Consider the following 21,506-nt stretch of genomic DNA (forward strand, 5'->3'; position numbering starts at 1 on the left):
TGTTTAATGTTTTGTTGCTGCCAGTCATGTGACATTTAAATTTTTTATTTTATTTTTATTTATTTATTTTCAATGGTTACCATTGTGCTGGAGAGTAGTGCTGCCAATTGTGATTTTCACTTTGCTGAAACTTAAAATATATCCTAACTTCAAATCATAATTTCTCATTGAACCAAAATTCGCTAATCAGCATGTAGCAGGTGTGTGTGTGCTTTGAATGTGTTTTTTCTGAGTTTTATTGGAAATTGTATGTTGGGTCAACGTAATGGATTTAAGTTGTTCTTGTTCTGTGTTACCAGGGGCGTAGATTACGCGGGGGACGCGGGGGACGTGTCCCCCCCACTTTTTATAAAAAGTAAATTCGTCCCCCGCACTTTTTCATTGGACAGTTGTGTTCTCGACATGTTGAGGTTTTAATGGAGCAATGTATATAAATGCGGAATGATTTAAAATTCAAAGAGACAAGATATACATGACGTTTACGTTTCCATGGCAATCAGGCACTCAGTTTGTGACGTCACGACATGCCCAGGCTCGCGCCCGCGGTCCCGCGCTGTATCCATTCAATATTCGGTCGAGATGAGTTCAAAGCGGCAAGAAACTCTTCAATCCTTTTTTACGAAGAAGTCAAGCAGTTGTCATGTGGGATCCGAATAGTGTTGCACAATGTTCAGTGACTCTGCCTATTGCTCTTGTTGAATAATTAGCTTTAAGTTTTGATGTTCATTATATGGAGAATAAAAAGCTGCCTGGACAAACATGCACTTATTTATTTTCAGTGTATTTTTCCGTAACTCTTTTGTAACGTCTTTTATTTTAACACGTATGTATGTTATCAGAACCCTTCAAATAAGAATAAAGATAATGTTGAACTGAGATTTTACAGCATTTGCAGCATTGTGACACTCTACATGATGTATTTCAATCAAGTATAGCACTGATCTGATACAGGACCGATCTTCATTTAGAGGTGATCTGTCATTATTGCACTAATTTTACGTTTTTATGTGTTGTCAAGAATGAACAAGAAACAGTCAGCCTAGGTTTGTTAGCAGAATCAGGACGACACGCAAGAAAAACACACTTCACAGGTGAGAAGAACTGATAGAGTGGCTTTTAACACCTGGCTGTTTTTATATTGTATAAAATCTATTAATACACAAGCGTTTGTAGGATTATATATGGACCAATCATAGAAAATACATAATTAGTCAAATATAGAAAAATAAAAAATAACATTAGTATGATGAACAACTTCTCTGCTCTCATTTTTAACTACAGTAGGTAATTATTAGCTTGCATATTGGTTGTTTATTAGTACTTAAGCACATATTAATTCTGTATTCTTCATGACCATATTCTGCATCCCATAATCCTAAACTTAACAACTACAGCGACTACCTTACACGCTATTAATAAGCAGTAAATGAAGAGTTTATTGAGGCAAAAGTCATAGTTAATAGTGAATGTGTGTTTATCATTCTAAAGTGTTAAAAATTAATTTAGGATACAAATGATTGGTTATTGTCCAGCAGTGTACTTAATGTGTTATTTTCTTCTGTATGTCACTATTCCCTGTATGTACATGTTTCAAACACTGCTTTATTTGCTGTAGACAGAGTCAGAAGTGAATTCAGATGAGAGTGAATGAGTTTCAGTGAGGCTTCAGAGGTAAAGATTATTTATAGCATTGTCTATGATAAGATATTTATTTTAACATAGACTAATCAGACTCATGTATAATAGAACAGAACAGAATAAAGGAGCATGTGAATGTGCAAGTATCCATTACTGTGTGCCATGTGCTCTACATACAACACACACAAAATACAATCTGAAATATGTAAAAAATTACGGAAGTTCTAAGCGGCCATGCATTATTATAATTTTTCTGTCTTGTTTTCTCGTGATCACGACTTAATTTTCTCGTGATCTCGACATAACAAAGTTTGTTTTGTCGTTATCACGACTTAATTTTCTCGTGATCTCGACATAACGAAAGTTGTTTTGTCGTTATCACGACTTAATTTTCTCTGTGTATTCGGCATGAGAAAATGCTAGAAGCAGCATCATCGCAGCATCATGGATGATCGTATTCGCTTTAACTTTGATCAGGGACTCACTCAAACTGAAATAATAAAAATAAAAATATGGTATAAGTACCATCCCAAATATTGAAGGTGTGTGTGTGACCGACTACATTGATCCATGATAGAATACTTGTCATGCATATTCATACTCGGACATTTTAGCTCTGTGTCTGTCAGTGATTGACGACTTACACATTACACATAAGTGTTCGACACTTGAGAAGGAGGCTGTCGGGTCTGCAACTTTATCGTCGAAGACAATATAGCGACCCTGATTTTCTCACGATAGCTACAATTACGTCGTGAGAAAACGGTTTTTAGGTTGAGATCAACAACTTTCGTTATGTCCAGATAACCACAAAACAAATTTCGTTATGTCGAGATCACGAGAAAATTAAGTCGTGATAACGACAAAACAAATTTCGTTATGTCGAGATCACGAGAAAATTAAGTCGTGATCACGACAAAACAAGACAGAAAAATTATAATAATGCATGGCCGCTTAGAACTTCCGTAAAAAATAGTACCCTTATAAGGACATCTTTGTAACTTATACTCAAAACGGTGCACATATAGAGTACCAATATGTACCGTAATATACAACTCTGAAACTTTTTGGGGTAAATAAGGTACAAAGATGTGCTTTTAAGGGTACTGTCCCAGTGACAAGCTGTTGTATTTCTTTCTTTTTTTTTTCTCTCTTTCTTTCCTTCTGTTTTATAATCATATATAACAATATAATCATAAAGCATATTAGGCAAAAATGTATGATTAAAAATAAAACCTGTCAATAAGACAAGGGTTAACTGAAAAAACAGAACAGGTATAACACTAGACATTCCGTCCCCCCCACTTTTGAAATGATGGCTACGCCCCTGTGTGTTACATAATCTTGATTGAACTAGACTACAACAACAAAACTAGAATTGTATGTAGTATCAGATAGAAATACCTCCTTAGAGCAACAACTGCACAGGTTCACTTTTTACAGTGTAGGCTACAGCTCTCTATCATGCTTTGAAAAAATTGGTCTCTATTTTCACTCTGAATATTGAGAGAGTAGCCTCCTTTGATTTTGGCTGCACTTATTGATTGCACTTACTATGACTAAGAAAGAACTGTGTTGTTTATGTTTTGTTATTTATATTATTTTTATTACTATGTTTAATTTGTGAAAAGGAGTTCAGTTAGGAATTCAAATGTTCTAAAAGCTCATATTTAATTTCAAATTGGCTCTCTCAATGTGTGTGCATATAAAGTGAAAGTTACACAACATCTGGCCAAGTATGGTAACCCATACTCAGAATTAGTGCTCTGCATTTATCCCACCCAAAGTGCACACACACAGCAGTGAACACACACCCAGAGCAGTGGGCAACCATTTATGCTGTGGCGCCCAGGAAGCAGTTGGGGGTTTGGTGCCTCGCTCAAGGGCACCTCAGTCATGGTATTGAGTACCCACCTACAATTCCTGCTGGACCTGAGACTCAAACCCACAACCTTTGGGTTACGAGTCCAGCTCTCTAACCATTGAGCCACAACTTGCCCTTTACAAGTTCACCTTACTATTTGAGTGTGGACCATGTATGCCACTAAATAAATTTTTTCATTATTGCATATGTTTAAGGGGGGGGCTCGCACAAAGAGCAGCCAATGGGGCCCCTGACCACCTTAATCCACACCTGCAGCTGGCTACAGTAAAATTAATAACGTCATCAGAATCACCACATTGAGATGCAAATCAGGCGTTAAGTAATTAAAATTAAAAGTAATTAAAAAAGGCCCCTCCCATGACCAATGACGTACTATCCCGTTCCTCTTCAGGAACTCGAGCTGCGTCAGGAGACGCTTTGGGGAACGCCTTCAGCGTGACCGGCTCTGAATACAAGAATAAAGTATGCTTGTTTTAGTATATTTCTTAAAAGGGTAATGAAGCATATATTCATTACCAAAGTACTTCTTGTATACTTTTTAAAAATATATTAAAATGCAATTAAATACATTTTTAATGCAGTTGAAGTAAGCATGTTGGGAGTACAGTTGTACTAAAAATATTCTATCTGAATTTCAAGTAAATTTTTAAACAAATTTAAGAGTACTTCTTTTTCACCTGGGTACCCTGTTCATCGCTGACCTGGTGATTTGATTCCAGCTGCAGTGTTGAACCGACTCCCCACTGAGAGTCTCCGCATTATCCTGTCTTCTTGTGCATTTGTCTTACATGGACGACTAGTCTTTTGGGGGGAATGAATAAGTGTCATTACAAACCTGCAATATTCTAGAAATCACAGATTTGGAATGACCACTTTCTCTTGCAATCGCTGAAAAGCTCATCATGCTGGCCTTCATCTGGACAACCTGCTGTAACAGGCTTTCAGTCACCTTAGAGCGGAGGCATGCTGGCAGTTAAATAGGTTTTGACATATAATTAAGGAAATTAGCACGAGGTTAATATCGATAACTTGGAGGTATCTGTAATTATTCTCTGAAGTGTTTTATACTATGCTTCGGAATACACTTAGTTTATGAAATATGCATAAAAGAACTGCCCTTCTACTCCTGTTAGGAGTACAAACCCATTTATTTCATCAATATCCAATTTATTAAATACTATCAATGTTTTGTGGTGTGAGACCTGACCTGTATACAATTTACATTTCTCTCCAGTGAAATAATGACAGATCCAAATCCATTTGATTCTCTGGACATCCTCCCTGGTGAAGATGAGGAGAACAGCACAGAAGATATCAACCAGATTAAACCCAATCCATTAGATTCAGCAGACCCAACTGAATTGAAACAAAAAGGGTTTGCACAGGGTCCAGTCCTTGATAATAAAGAGACATGTGATCCAATTAAAAAGGAAGTCAGTGAAGAAACATCTGCTATGCAGAACATCTCAGTTCTGGTCACATCACAAGATCAAACCCCTAAAACCGAAGAAACCAAGGAGCACAGTCCTAAAACAAATGCATCAGGAAAAGAAAATCAAGCAGATGATGAACACATGTTGTCTACAGTATTACAAGCTAAATAAATTTAGACTAAATGTTCCATATACACTCATTGAATGAATCAATTGTATGAATCTATAATGTCAAAATAAACCACAATCTATGGAATATTTCCAAAATCTTGTTGAATCGAAGCCACACAGAATTCAGTCTGTTCTGAGGGCTAAAGATGGTTTACTAAATAAAGTAGCCACTGAGTGTACATACTCTTGCATACTTGCAAGAACTTAGATCATGATTACAAGAAATGGACATTCTGTTTATCTTTATAGGATAAAGGAAACCCAGTGGATGAGGAGAACAACTTTAAACCTGTTGTGAATGCAGAAATGACCGAGGCAACTGCACCATCTGACTCATCATGCACTGACATGGGTAGGAAAACACAATATTCACTGCACCAAAGTACTCATTTAACAATAAATAAATAATCAGATTTGTTCTTATAATCTGATTAATTCTGATGAATTTCGGATATTTGTGGATAGAAACAGGCCTTAATGATATATCAGTTAGAAATGTTAAATGTTTGAAAACACTGCTGTAATATAGAATAAGAAATCTAAGTGGTTTAAAAATCATTCATGTAATTTATTATTATTATATTTATTAAGGTGAACCTTCAATCAATAAAGAAACAAGAGAGCACTCCATGACAGAGATGAAAGAAACACACATGGTAAGTTATGTGCACATTTATTACGCGACTAGTATTTACTTACATTGTTTTAACGGTAAAAATGTTTAATAACATATTATAACAAAATATAAAAACATTTTGCGTGTGTGGATTGGGGGGGGGGGGGGGGTGCTGCCATGGTAAACAGCTGAGAAGAGAAAGTTATAAAGAATTTAAAGTTAATAATTCATCTAATCTGCTAAGTACAGAGAAGCCAAGTAGCCCTGTTGGCCCCTGCTGGTAGATGCCATAATTATGTCAAAATGCATCTTTCTCAATTTATAGACTTTGAAAACATTCAGTACTCTAGAACTAATGATAATAATGGTAATTATCCAAAATAATAATAATGATAATAATAAAAAGAAAAACTGTTTCTTATATTGGTAGACTACATGGCTGTTTGTTTTAATTCATAATATTTTGGTGGTTTAGGGAAAAATTTATTATAAAAAAAAAAAGCCTTTCGTAGGTTCCACAAATGACTTTTCCCCAGAAATCCCATGTGGCAGTCTATGTGTGGAAATATAAGAAACAAAATCATAATGTGTCTTCACATTTTTGTGCAGGTTCAGTCACATTTACAGACTACCAGACTTGCAAGATGCATGTTGTGGGTTTATTACAGATATAAATGTCTAAAACAATTTAATTATTTCTGATATGAGAATACAAATAATACAAAATATGCCTCTAAAATGCGTCATCCCTTGTCAGCTTTTGTCAGATGGAAAGTGTTTTGTATAAGACCACTGTTCTAGCCTCTAAGACAAAAATGTGCAAGTTATTATTGAATTGAGCCCGGAAGGCAAATGCTCCACTTATACTGTCTAAAACCAAAATGAATAGAAATGAAAAAATAATAATACAACCTATCAATCTTAAAATGAGCTACAAATCATTTCTGCCTGAAAGGTTTGTTCCCTATCAAGGGAACTTCGAACTGCGTACTCTAGAGGTCGCTATGGGGAACTCCATCTATGTGACCCGTGTCTGAAGAATATATACAAAAACACCAAATATTGGCCGGCGACAGCCTATGACGTCACTCCCGGTGCATCATCCTCTTCTTCGTCTTCAATGACTGTTTTGTTTGAAGCGTGCATCTTACGAGGTAGTATGCTTTACTTTTGTAATGGCGAGCACTAGCAAGGCGTTTGAGAGATGTGTGCATCTGTGTCCACGTTATCGGATGCTTGATGACTCACATGATCTTTGCGTCTTTGGTTTACGCGCTGCATGTACTTCGAGCGTTTTTCTAAAAGCTCCGCTCTCGTCCGTCTCTCTTTCCGAGGAAAGAGGGGCAGCCGTCTGCTTCCCGTGGTTCAGGACCCTCCGCTGCTGAAGCACGGAGGAAAATGAGCTCATGGGGTTTGCAGGTGGTTCTTGCCAATGAGTTACAGAAGGGATTTTCCTTCTCGCGCTCGTCTGCCGCGAGCGAGGGCGAGCTGTTGAATGACAATGACGCGATTTTGCTGACGTCATCTGAGTAAAAGAAAAACGCTGGAATGTGATACATACGCCGCAGCAGGTCAGGCTGTCGCCTCATTACACACTATGGCAGTGTTTCAGGCATATCAGGCTGATCTGTTGAGAGACCTGGATAAAAGTCAGGGTTTGTAAAAAAAAAAAAAAAAATTTACCTGACGAGGTTGCTGAGCTGTGCCGCACCACTGATTTAGCTCTTTGAGCCATTAAGCAGACCGCCTCTGCTATGGCAGTTCTATGGCGACCATGGTGGTAACGGAAAGACATCTGTGGGTGAACCTGGCAGATATTGAGAAGAGAGAGAGGGGCTTTCTTCTCAGTGCTCCGGTTTCGCCTTCCGTACTTTTTGGTACCTCCGTCGAGTCGGTGGTTGAAAGATTTAGGGAGGCAAAGGCGCGTTCAGCGGCTTTTTAAACCTTCATTTAAACGAGAAGGTCCAGGTCTGAGCTCAAACAGTGCAGGGGTCCTGGCCCATCCCGATCTGAGGATCAGAAATGGGCACAGAAGGCTAGTGTCGCGACTCGCGCCCTTCCCCGCCTGCGGGTAGGGCTTCAGGGTGGCGCGGGTCAAAGAGAGGTAGCAAGACCTGAGGGAGGTGGTCCGGACGAGGCGTTGCGATGCGCTCGCCCAGGCCAGGGTAGAGTTGAACATCTCTCCTTCCCTCAGGGGGCCTGTAAAAAAAAAAAAAAAACATCTAAAGCCCTCATCTTCCCCTCTCTAATTCCCCTGCAACCTCAGTTTTCTTTTTCTACCACCTGACCAAGGTTAGGTGAGCACCTCCTGCGCTCTTATTCAGCCCCTACACTGGACCGTTTTTCTGCGCAGGATCCATGGATGGGTGAGTACGATCCAATTTTATCAGATTCGCTGGTATGTGTGTTTTATACCATTCGAACTAACCTAAAATAAACCAGTACTACAGGCTGGTATCAGGTGTAGTGCTGAACAACTTTATTACAATGCTTTGGCTCTGAGGAGCAGCATTTTCTAGTCTGGCCCTTTTGTTCTTCAAACGAGGCCATGATAGGTGCATAGAGGTTTAGGTTAGAACTGCTCACCCTTATTAGGGTTTTAAGTAGCAGTTTCCCTGACCCCTTGTTGCCTTCTGTTCAGCTACCTATTACCCTGATACTATTTCCAGCAGCTTGTTCGGGTTGTTAGGTATCCCTAAAACTGTTTGTAGGTCGAGCTAGCTTTGCTCCCCTCGCCTAGAATGTGGAGGGTTATTTATGAGCATGCCGCTCCCTCCTGAGTGTTTGAAACCCTTTTGCTGTAAGTAGAGTTTCCGCTCCCAGAGCTTTGTTACTTGACAACCTGATCCTGGTTGCTGCTGTACCCCTCCGAGCTCTACCCTGTTGGTCGAGCTGGCACTGCTCCCCTCACTTAGAGGGTTGCCTATGAGCATGCCGCTCCCTGCTGAGCGTCTGAGTTTCCTCTCATATGAGAGTCGAGTCTCCGCCCTCAGAGCTCCGTTATTCAGAAACCTCAGCCCGTCAGGCCTTTCTCTAGGCCTCCTTGTCAGGTTGCTCTCATAGTTGGTCGAGTTAGCATTGCTCTCCTCACTTTAGAGGGTTATTTATGAGCATGTTGCTACCTTTCTGAGCTCTCTTTGTTGGGTGAGCTGGCATCGCTCCCCTTATTTAGAGGGTCTCTTATGAGCGTGTCGCTCCCTTCTGAGTGTCTGAGTTCCCTCTCATGTTGAGAGTTGAGTTCTCCGCTCTCCAGAGCTCTGTCTTGGTAGAGTTAGCATTGTTCCCCTCATTTATAGGGTCATCTATGAACATGCTGCTCCCTCCAGAGAGCATCTGACAATACGGTTTCTAAAACACATATTTGGTAAGTGCGCACACTAGTCTCTTTGCACTTTTCTAAGAACCACGCTGTGGTAAGATCGCACACCAAGTGTTTTGCGGTCTTTTCTAAAATCCTGTATGGTATGGGTTACGCGCTGCGGCTTCGTGCCCATTCTTTGAGTTGGTTAGGCCCGTTTCCTCCTTGGGCCCCACTCTACATATATATGTACTGAGTATCCTCTCTGTCTTGGTAGAGCTAGCATTGCTCCCCTCATTTTAGAGGGTCGCCTATGAGCATGCTGCCCCCTCAGGAGCTCTCTATGCTGGTCGCGATAGCATTGCTCCCCTCTCTTAGAAGGTCACTTTGACTATGAGCATGCTGCTCCCTCCAGAGAGCATCTGATAGAGAGTAACGTTATTAAAGCTAGAGCATTTGGAGAATAGAAATTTCAAATCCATGATTATGGTAAGTGTCTCTGTACAGCTAGTCTCTTGGCACTTTCTGAAAGCCACGCTGTGGTAAGATCGCACACCGAGTGTCTTGTGGTCTTTTCTAAAAATACTGTATGGTATGGGTTACGCGCTGAGGCTTCGTCCCATTCTTTGAGTCAGTTAGGCCCCGGTCTCCTTGGGCCCCACTCTACCTATGTATCCCCAGTGATACTATTTGCACGGGGGCTACTACTAAGGATCTGTTGATACAGTTCCTTCAGCGAGCTCTTGTAGGAGCAAGCAGTAGCCCCTGGGTGACAGGCCAGGCTTAGTTACTATCCTAAGCGCTTGGTCGTATCCCCTTAAAGGAATCCTTCTTTCTGATTCCAAGCCTTGAGTTTTACCCTAGGTCCAGGAGGTTCGGCCTCTATCAGGTAAGTCCGGGGTATGAAACGTCATAGGCTGTTGCCGGCCAATATTTGGTGTTTTTGTATATATGCTTCAGACACGGGTCACGTAGATGGAGTTCCCCATAGCGACCTCTAGAGGGTGCAGTGTCTCGTTCCCTCTCAGGGAACCATGGTTACATACGTAACCTGAGACGGTTTTCACCATATCATTAAATGGATCACTTGTTTAAATTGAGTAGTAATAATAATAATAAATGAGACCGAGGCTGCACATAAATTAACATACGAGTATTTTCTTTCACAGGGACCTGCAGAAGAGCTTAGAACAGAAACAAAGAAACCCAATCAAACAGAAACCAAAAAAGAAATGATTACAGGCTCAAAAATACTCTTCGACAGACTTCATCTTAAAGGCAGGAATGATCATAACCTGAGAGCTGCAGATGTTCTTCAGATAAGTAAACATTCATTACAGTCCAGTGAGTCTTGTGCTGAAGAGGAGCTAATCCAAACCTTCATACAAAAACTACTGATGATGGACTACAGAGCAAGATACATTACTGTTAGAGATACCAATGAACAAGATCAGATACAACAAAGACATGACGACTCATCTAAATATGAATGTGACATTTTCGAAGAAATGTTTTTGTCTAATGAAGGAACAAGTCAATCTGGTCAAATTCACTTGATGGATGTTCAGATGGCTGTGTTTCATTGTGCTGATGGTTTCCTGAAGCAGCTGATGGTGACTAAACTGTCCCAGTGTCAGTACGCTCTACCTCTGCTTGTTCCTGATCCATTCACACAACAGATTGAATTTCCTCTCTGGACATTCAGACAAATCCACAAGAGCTGGAAGATCAGAAACATCAGCAATGAAACCATCAGTCAAACCCAGCCGATCTACAAGGCACAAACTCCAATGGTGTTTTTCTTCAGTTTGGGCTCTGTGTCTTCATCCAAGTCTCAGCTGATGAACAATCTGATCAATGAGAAACACAACACATTCTTCCACAGGAACTGCCCAGGCAGCAGCAGAAGCAGAGTCCTGATGGACGGAGTGGTGGAGATCGCCTGGTTCTGCCCGTCTGGAACAAATGATGATAAATTCACTGGCTGTGTAGCTTTCTGTAATCTACACGGTGATGCAGGAGACCATGAGAAACAGCTGCAGATCCTCACTGAAATGAGCTCGGTCAATGTTGTTCTTCTACCACAACTTCAGAGGAATGATAGAAATATGATTAAATTTCAAGAACTCTACAAGGACTCAAAGCCACTCATTTGTCTTCTTACTGAGAATGCTTCAACTCTCATTGAGACAAGGAAAGGAAAATACAAGATCGGTCTAAAAGACAGAAATCAGTCAGATGTATCTGAAGAACTCAGAAGAGCCATAAATGCTTGTGTCTCAGAACCACCTTCCACTTTTAGACTTGAAGATGTGTCCAAATACTCGGACATCAGTGTAGACGTGGAAGATGATGATGACTGCAGGAGAGGAAGAGCAGTAGCACAGCAGATGATTAGTTTACTGAAGAAAAAAAATCTTGCGGAAACCAAAGAATCATTTCTGCCTCATCAGGGGAAACTGTGGCATCAGTGGAGTCAGAAGAACAAAGAACTACATCGACCTCAAGGAGATGAGCTTGAAAATGAAATAAGTCAAAAACAAGAACAAATGAAGAAAATTCGTGAACGGCAGCATGAATCTGACATCAGTGAGTTTATGCAGCTCTTTATTAAAGAAATGAACTCAGGTGCTGCAAATAAGATGTTTTTCCCCAAATGGCTCAGTATCGTCCTGGATGAATATACATCAGCTGATCTTTCTGCTCTACATCACAAGTATAATGAAAAGTGGTCAACAGTATTACAAATGAAAGGAAAACATGATAAATCTGAACAACTCAAAGCTGAACAAACTCAACTTGAAAAAATATCTGAGGAAGTTCAAAATGCAACCTTTGGTTTGGAGCACATCATGAGGGAGATCAGTCAGATCTATGAATCATGTTCATCTGTGAAGAAGAAAAAGAAAGACCTGCAGGTTCACTTCTCTTCTCTCGCGAGTCTCGCAGCACAGATGATGATCTCTGGATTTCCACTTGAGCTGATGGATGGAGATGCTGCTCATGTTCCTGTGATCTGGATCTCTGCTGTTCTAGATCAACTCATCCAGTTACTGGGAGACCGGAGAATCTTTGTGCTGTCAGTTTTAGGGCTTCAGAGCTCTGGGAAATCCACCATGCTGAATGCCATGTTTGGACTTGAGTTTGCTGTCAGTGCTGGCAGGTGCACCAGAGGAGCTTTCATGCAGCTGATCAGAGTCTCAGATGAGATGAAAACACAGATGAACTTTGACTACATTCTGGTTGTTGATACTGAGGGTCTTCGTGCTCTAGAACTGGCTGGGAGATCGACAAGACATCATGACAATGAATTGGCCACATTTGTTGTTGGTCTTGGAAATTTGACATTGATCAATATCTTTGGAGAAAACCCGTCTGAGATGCAGGACATTCTTCAGATTGTTGTTCAGGCCTTTCTGAGGATGAATAAGGTCAGACTGAATCCCAGCTGTGTGTTTGTGCATCAGAATGTCTCAGACGTCACAGCTGGAGAGAAAAACATGGAGGGAAGGAGACGGCTGCAGGAGGCACTGGATGAGATGACAAAACTGGCTGCTAAAGAGGAAGTGTGCGATGTTGAGTGTTTCAGTGACGTCATTAGATTTGATGTTCAAAAAGATGTGAAGTATTTCTCTCAGCTCTGGGAGGGCAGTCCGCCCATGGCTCCACCAAACCCAAACTACTGTGAGAACATTCAAGACCTCAAGAAAACTATCATGACTCATGCAGAAGAATCACACAGAATGATGTTGAAAGACTTAAAAGTTCGTATTAATGATCTCTGGGAGGCTTTACTGAATGAACGATTCGTCTTCAGCTTCAGAAATTCTCTGGAGATTTCAGCCTACAGGAAACTGGAGACCAAATACAGCAAGTGGTCCTGGAGTCTTCGCAGTGCCATGATGGAAACTGAGAACAAACTACACAACCAAATAGAAAATGAAGCAATTCACAAGGTTGATGAAACTGATCTTCAAAGAGAGCTGAAGAAGACAAGTGAAGAAGTAAAAAAATCAATGTCAGAATTCTTTGAAAAAGACACAGATGCAAATATACTGATTCAGTGGAAAACATCATTTGACATTAAAATCAAAGAGCTACAGGAAAGCATTGTAAGAGAAACTAAGAGGAAATTAAATGAGATTCTTAAGCAGCGAGACCTGAAGAAAGAGATTGATGTTCAGAGGACACATCATGAAAACACTCTCTTTGAAAAGAGCAAAGAACTCGCCTTAAAACGCAAAGACAACGCAAATGATGAAGAAAGTCTAAAGAAAGAGTTTGATTTGTTTTGGAAACAGTGGATGAAGATAATCAGCACAGACACTCCAACAATCAGAGACATTGACATAATGAGAGATATGAGAGAGATCCTCGGTGACATCTATGAGAGTATTAATGCAGACCACCGGAATAACAGCAGGGATATTTTCTCTGTGCAGAGTTATTCAGATTATGTACAGATAAAGAAATCAAGCGAATTTTTGACAGATGCCTACAGATCAGTTAAAAACATTCTGGGTTGCAGTCTCTCTAAGGAGGATGAAGCACAAATAAGATCATTAGTCAATGATGTTGTTCTGCAGACCGATAAAATAATTCAGTCCTTTAACATCTCAAAGATGGGCTACAACATCAGCTACATTCAACAACTCATAGGTTACATCAAAGCAAGAGTAACTGAACATGAGGACAGACCAGTTAAATATGTGTTCAAGAGTGAATTCTTCATGGATTTGGTTCTTTCCATCTGTACGAGAGCAAATAATATGATTACTGAGCAACACAGAATGTTCAGAGAGGCCAATGATCCTGAAATATATGTTAAGAAAAAGAAAGAAGAGTATTATAGTATTTTCCAGAAATACTGTCGTGGAGCAACATCAGCTGCCATTTTTGGTGAGATCATCTGTCAGAAACTCAAAGAGCCCATTGAACAGAGTGTATACAAGAAGACTGCCAGAGAGTTAGCAAATGAAATGAGAAAAAACTGTGAATCACTGAATGGAAACAGATCAAATCTAGAGAAACACATCCTGATAAAACTGGCAAAAGAGGAAGAATTTGACAAATACATGGAGTACATTCATAAAACCAGAGATCACTTCAAGAGTTTCATCAGAGATGAAGTCAGTCAATACATCTCTGATAAGTTCAGTGTCCGTGTTTTACCCAAGATGAAGGAGAACATTAAACTCCTGCAGCAGAAGATCATGAGAGCAGCTCATCAATCTACTGAACATGTTCAAGAGAACAGAGGAGATGATGGTTTGTGGTTGAAGAGTTTCACACAGCAGCTCTCAGATGAGCTGATCTTCTCTGAAAAGGACCTCAGTGGAGTCAATCATGATGATGTTGATGATTTCAACCTGCTAGAAGATGTGATAAAGGAAGAACTTCCTACTATAATGTCAGGCATCAGCAGTATATTCAACACAAAGAATTTTCCAGAAAAACTGGACCTCAAGTTCAGGCCAGGTGAGCTTCTGATTGATGACTTATGTCAGTGCTGTTGGGATCGGTGTCCATTCTGTTCAGTCATCTGCACCAACACGATAGAAAAACATGATGAAGATCACAGTGCTGTTTTCCACAGAGTTAATGGAGTAGATGGCACCACGTTCATGAATACAACAAACTTGTGTGTTTGGGTCTGCACAACATCAGTGGCAAGCAGTGATCGATCTTTTTATTGCAGCACCAATGATAACAAAGTCCTATACAGGGAATACAGAAAAGCAGAAGGAGTTTTAGCTAAGTGGAGCATCACCCCTGATCTCTCTGAACTGCCCTACTGGAAGTGGTTTGTGTGCAGATTCCAGAAACATCTTGAAAACTACTACAAGAAGACATTTGATGGTTCTGGTAAGATCCCACCTGAATGGAGAAAACTCTCAAAACAGGATGCTATCGAGAGTTTGAATAATAAATACAACTAATTTTAAGAAGTAAAGTAATTTTGTTTAGGTCTATAGGCCTGTCATATGTGATATAGAGTACACAGAAATGATTTTGTCCTGACTTGACTTCTGACATCATTTAAACTTCAGCATTAGAGCAGTGCTTTAGTCTCCTTTGTCTTGCCCTTTTCAAACGCAAAAGCATTGAAATATAACTATCATACTCATGTTGAACATGGTATGTCCTGATTATGAAAGAGTAAGAAGTTATGATTCGCACTCACGAGAACAGTCTTCTTTTTCCATTTTATTCAACAATCATCACCAATGGGGAAAGACACAAACGTTTCAGCTACCAAGCCTTCCTCGGTGTATGTCTTACACTAAGTGACTTAACAGATTAACGCACCAAAATAAATAAAAAAGATCAAGTAACGGAGGAGCGTGGTGCAAACGACGTTGTTGAACTGATTATGTAAGAGGCAATTGTTTTCCTTTGTAGGATGTTAGAACTCAGTTGCAGAATTAATCTTCATATGAATGCATAATCTATATCACAATACAATGTATCTCCATGCAATATCTTACAGACGTTACCATGATAAACAAGTAATGTCTGATTAGTGTTTTACTCAATAATTGTAATCTGATTATAGGAATATGATAATGCATGTGTAACTGAAATAAAATAAATGATGTGTTACTCCCAATCCTGCATGTGACGCATAGTTAATTTAAATTCTGAATAAATGTCTGTTACTTCAATTCTGTGTTTCTGTTTAGTATTCAGATCACATCTATTTTCAACACAGTTCAGCAGTTCAGTGGACTGAAACCTAGAGTACATATTCAAAATCAATGTTACTTCATATATTCAAGTGATCTTACTATGACTGCGGATAGCAGCTGCAAGCATGTGAGGTTGTTGTGGCAAAAAAAAAAAAAGATAATTTAACATGGATAACTTAAGGGCTGTGCTAAATAAAGTAAATGGTCCTCCTCCTGAAATAAATATCTCATGACAACAGGTTCATTCTCAATGGAACACTTTCTATATCCGCATTTTAATTTTTAGATGTTATTAAACAAAAATTCGTTTATTTTCTGTTCAGTGATCATCAGCAAATTAACCTGCAATAGAACAGCTTCACTTCTCTTCAAATTATATCATAGAATTCCTCATAAAATCATAAATGATTCCCTTTGAGCTAAATTGAGCTGTTTCCCTTACACAGTTTCTGTTTTGCTTTTCTTCTTTAAGTATTTATGTCCATTATCATTTATTAATATATTCTGCTGATAACTGTTGTTAGAACAGTCATTTTGCTACAATTTACTACAATTTTATCAAAATTATAAAATTAAAATTAAAATAAAAGTCCTGTACCTAATTGACACATAATGTTGTTTTTGTTGTTGTGTAAAACCCTATTAGACAATACAAGATAAGACCAGACAGATAGAGGGGTAAAAAAATAACATTAATAATACTAATTTTAATTAAATTAATATACTAATATTAATGAAACTCTAGTCATTGAAAGGCTATTTATAACAGGATCAATGTGCTATATAGCAATGTCAAAGCACGGTTCTTAATGGAGCCCTATAAAAGGGTTCTATTTAGCACCAAAAAAGGGTTCTGGCATTGTTACAAAGCCAAAAGTTTAAAAGTTTAAAAGCTGTATGAAAGTGTCATGAATCTGGTCCATGCTCTCCCTGTCAACCACCACTAGAGGTCACCCGTTCACCACAGTGACTTTTACACTCACAGCACATTGGACTCCATTTCCCACAGTCCATTGCACAGATCACAGCTGTCACCATTCACACATCACACACACCTGATCACCATTTTCCAATCACCACCACACACCATATAAGCCTGGGACTTGCTCTTGCTCAGGGCCGAGTATTCTGTTACGGGGCTGACGAGACGTGAGACGTGCGGATCCATATGCAAAGCTTTATTCTAAAACATGGTCAGTAAATGGTCAGTGGTGGTGATTGGAAAATGGTGATCAGGTGTGTGTGATGTGTGAATGGTGACAGCTGTGATCTGTGCAATGGATTGTGGGAAATGGAGTCCAATGTGCTGTGAGTGTAAAAGTCACTGTGGTGAACGGGTGACCTCTAGTGGTGGTTGACAGGGAGAGCATGGACCAGATTCATGGCATAGCCCCCCCCCCAAGGAGTGGCTTCCAGACGCTCCTACACAATCCAGGAGGGCGGTGGAGCGGAGGCGGAACAGGGGGAGGGACGGAGGGCCAGGTCCTTGAGGAAGTGGGAAGACCGGGGATTGGGGCAGAGCAAGACATCCAGTCGGAACCGGAGACCAGGACAGAGCAAGAGCCCACCAGGGCGGAGCAGACAGACCAGGAGCCCACCAGACCCGAGCAGAAGACCACCAAACCCGAGCAGAAGACCAGCACAGCGGAGCAGACGACCACCAGTCCAGAGTAGAAGACCACCACGGCGGGGCAGACGACCACCAGACCCGAGCAGAAGACCACCACGGCGGAGCAGACGACCACCAGACCCGAGCAGAAGACCACCACAGGGAGGCAGACAGGGCAGGAACCCATGACAGAGACTGGGATCTGGGGAGAACAAGGACAGACAACACAGAGAGAGCAGAGACAGACAACACTGGGAGAGTCTTCGTTGCAGGGCAGGACGGGACCAGAGCCCACCTGGGCGGAGCAGGAGACCCCCAGAGCCAGACAACTGACCACCACGGCGGAGTAGACGGAGCCGGAGCCCACCAGTGTGGCGTAGACAGGGCAGAGTATCTCCACGGCAGAGCGGACTGGTCAGGAAGCCATGACAGGATCAGGGATCTGGGGAGAACAGAGACAGACACCACAGAGAGAGTCCCCATAGTCACAGGAGCCGTGACCGAGCAGGTCGAGAGTTCATGGACGGTCTCTATGGCTGTGGCAGGACAGGGCGAGAGCTCACAGACGGCCTCTTTAGCCGTGACAGGACAGGGCGAGAGCTCACAGACGGCCTCTTTAGCCGTGACAGGACAGGGCGAGAGCTCACATACGGCCTCTTTGGCCGTGACAGGACAGGGCGTGAGCTCACAGACGGCCTCTTCGGCCGTGACAGGACAGACAGTGAGTTCAGGGGCGGCCTTCATGGCCGTGACAGGACAGACAGTGAGTTCAGGAACGGCCTCCATGGCCGTGACAGGGCAGACAGTGAGTTCAGGAACGGCCTCCATGGCCGTGACGGCGCAGACAGTGAGTTCAGGAACGGCCTCCATGGCCGTGACGGGGCAGACAGTGAGTTCAAGAACGGCCTCCGTGGCCGTCACAGGGCAGACCGTAAGTTCAGGAACAGCCTCCGTGGCCGTGACAGGGTAGACAGTGACGTCAGGAACGGCCTCCATGGCCGTGACAGGGCAGACCATGAGGTCAGGAACGGCCTCCGTGGCCGTGACAGGGCAGACAGCGAGTTCAGGGACGGGTGCCACCACTTCGGGAGGTTCTGCAACGGAAGCCGCCACCTCTGGAGGCACTGGAGCAGACTCGTGGACAGGAGAGGCCTCAGGAGCACAGTGTGCAGCCCACACACTCAAAATGGCAACCGCCATAACGGGAAGTACTGAGGTCAGGGGAACAGTCTCTGTAACAGACAGGGTTGAGGCCCTGGGAATGCCAGCTACTCGCACTGACATCAGTGGTGGGTCCATCACACTGGATATCAGACAGGGAACTGACCTTAAATCCTTGGGTGTGACAGACTCTGGCTGGAGCACTGTGACGTGGTGTGACTCTGGCTTGACAGCGGAGACGTGAGCCGACTCTGGCTTGACGTGAGCAGACTCTGGCTTGACGTGAGCAGACTCTGGCTTGACGTGAGCAGACTCTGGCTGAGGAGCTGAGTCGTGGTGTGACTCGTGACGATCAACTGTGGCTTGGCTTGACTCGTGACGATCAACTGTGGCTGCCATTTTGTAAATGGGCTCTGCTGCGGCCTCCATTTTAGTCACAGACGAGGTGTTGCATTCCTCTTCCACGATACCCACAGTGAACGAGGATTGAGCACACAGTAAAGCATAGTCCATGTAATCCTTCAGGCTGCAGTTAAATTTTCCCTCAGGTAGCCAAGACTTAATGGCCTCATTTATACCGAGGCGGAAAATGTCTTTTAAAACGGTCTCGTCAAACGGGCTCCCGTTTGATAACTCACAGAATTGTGAGACATACTCCTCGATGGGTGAATTCCCTTGTCGAAGGTTGAGCAGCTGGTCAAATAGATCCATACCTGGCCAGGGTTCTTTAGAAAAGCTGCTGGATCCTTGTTTGTCCGAGTATTCTGTTACGGGGCTGACGAGACGTGAGACGTGCAGATCCATATGCAAAGCTTTATTCTAAAACATGGTCAGTAAACAGGCAGGGTCAGATAGTGGCAAACAGGTATGGCAAGGGCAAGACAAAGCAGTCCGTGGAGCAAGCGTGGGTCGACGATCAACAAACAGTATCCAAAGGGGCAAGGCAGAGAGATAATCCAGAGACGAGAGCAATAAGTCCAAACGGGGAGCGAACAGAGTCCAAACGGCAGAGCAAAGGGGTAAATCCAGGAAACAAAGGCAGGGTCAGACACGGCAGGAAAACAAGGCAAGACTAAGGCTAAGGCTAAGGCTAAGGCTATAACAATGGCTCTGTAAAGTAGCTATCGCTGGGTGAGTGATAAACGCTAAACAATACTCGGCCCTGAGCAAAAGCGGGTGACCTCTAGTGAACGGGTGACCTCTAGTGGTGGTTGACAGGGAGAGCATGGACCAGATTCATGACAGAAAGTTTAAAAAAAGTATTTGATAAGGTATTTTAATTTAACAAATGGTAAATACATTTAGGTGTATTTTTTTTTTCAGTATAACATTAAAATGTAACAGCGGTGCATGTGTAAATTGATATTCAGATAAAAAGACAAAAATTCCAAAATAAAATCAATGGTTTATTTGAAAGGTTCTTAAAAATAACTGAGTTCCGTTTAATTTGGAAACATGATACATAAACATCACCGTTTCCTACTAATGACCCATGTTTGTATTTTGTGCATAATTGCTATTAGCATTCTCATAACATTAATATATAACATTATCAGATGTTTAAAGAGATTTGAGAAGTTTCAAAGAAAGTAGAATTAAATATTTATTTGGTGGTTTTGACAAGGCTTTATAAGAGAACTGTTAAGTATCACATTTGATCTGAACATTTTATAAATTACACATCTGAGACCTTTCTCAAAGTATTCCATTGACCTGAATTGTAAATGTAGTGACGAAAGGCTCTCTAGACAGTGGTGTAGCGAGAGACCCCCGAACAGGAGCGGAACGGAGACGGGCCGCTGGGAAAGATGCTCAGGAACACAAGTGAATGAGGAGGTGCGGTGCTTGTGGGTATCTGCCTCCTCTGACGGCGTGGCACGTAACGGAAGTTCAGTGGAGGTTTGGTGGCGCGAACAGAGCCGTCTGCTTCCTCGGATGAGTCGGACTCGGCAGATTCAGTGGATTCACTGGAAGAGGTGGGAATGGTGGAGTCTGATGCTGGGAGTGGTCCAGGTCTGGCAGGGATGGCCTGATACACGGGGTCGGCTGGCTGAGGTGTTACTGCTCCAACATCTTGGAATGAGGGCTTATGGATTTGAGGAATATGAGCGTTGTGGGTTGTAGTTTTGGAAAACTTGTCCTCTTGCTGTGTCGGAGTGACAGCATGCACCTGTGAATCAGTGACCTCCTCGGGGACATTCCAAAACACTTAACGTGAAAAACACTTAACTTGACTTAATGCATTAAAACAGTGTTTTTAAAAGTCCAAACTCAATAAACACATTATAAGAACGTAATCAGCGTTGTTTACGTTCAGCATGCACACTTTCTACTTTCTAATCCACAGTGTCCTCAGCAGTTTGGATGTTGGGAGAAAATGAGGATCCTTGTGTTCAGTCTTACATCCAAAAACAGAGCACCAGGATTGCTTGTGAGACATTGTTAACGTTATATCTGCTCGAGTTCAGAGAAAATGGATGACAGTGTACAGCCGCTGAGGGTAGAAATTATAGTAAATGCAGAGCTGTCAATCAACCCCCGTAGCCTGGCCCTCCGAATGTGACGTCACCTAGTGAGGCAGGCCTAGTGAGACTGACTTGGTTTAAAGGGAATTCAAAATGAGGAGTTGGTGGATTTTTATTATTGTAGGGTCGTTATGTTAACACACTGCCAACACACATTTATGCCCAAACACCATGAAAAAGTGGATTTTGCATAACAGGTGCCCTTTAAGCCACGTTAAGCATTTTTCACGTTGTGTTTTAGATTGTCCACATCCTTGCAAAACATAGCCTACATACAGCGCAAGCAATGTAGTCTGATTATGAATCAAATAACTCTTCATGACACGCGCTAAGACACATTTCTTAGTACTTCGGTCACTTAAAAAATAAATAAATAAATAAAACTCTTCACACAGTTTGCCTTACCATCTTTCAGCAGTAAATTTCACATCCAAAATGCACTAAAAGCTCACACTTTATACATTTATAACTAGCAAAGGTT

General features: G+C 41.8%; 1 protein-coding gene across 1 annotated transcript; it reads left to right on the forward strand.

Annotated features, from left to right (window-relative positions):
* The first annotated feature begins 5,441 nt into the window (after window positions 1-5,441).
* On the forward strand, window positions 5,442-15,025 carry LOC306875486 (interferon-induced very large GTPase 1-like). The gene is made up of 3 exons (XM_079426103.1): window positions 5,442-5,479; window positions 5,719-5,783; window positions 10,211-15,025. The coding sequence occupies exons 1-3, from the start codon at window positions 5,476-5,478 to the stop codon at window positions 14,978-14,980; spliced, it is 4,839 nt and encodes a 1,612-aa protein (XP_079282229.1). The 5' UTR covers window positions 5,442-5,475; the 3' UTR covers window positions 14,981-15,025.
* The last annotated feature ends 6,481 nt before the right edge of the window (window positions 15,026-21,506 follow it).

Source organism: Barbus barbus (genome assembly GCF_936440315.1).
Source record: "Barbus barbus genome assembly, chromosome: 9".
NCBI classification, from domain to species: Eukaryota; Metazoa; Chordata; class Actinopteri; order Cypriniformes; family Cyprinidae; genus Barbus; species Barbus barbus.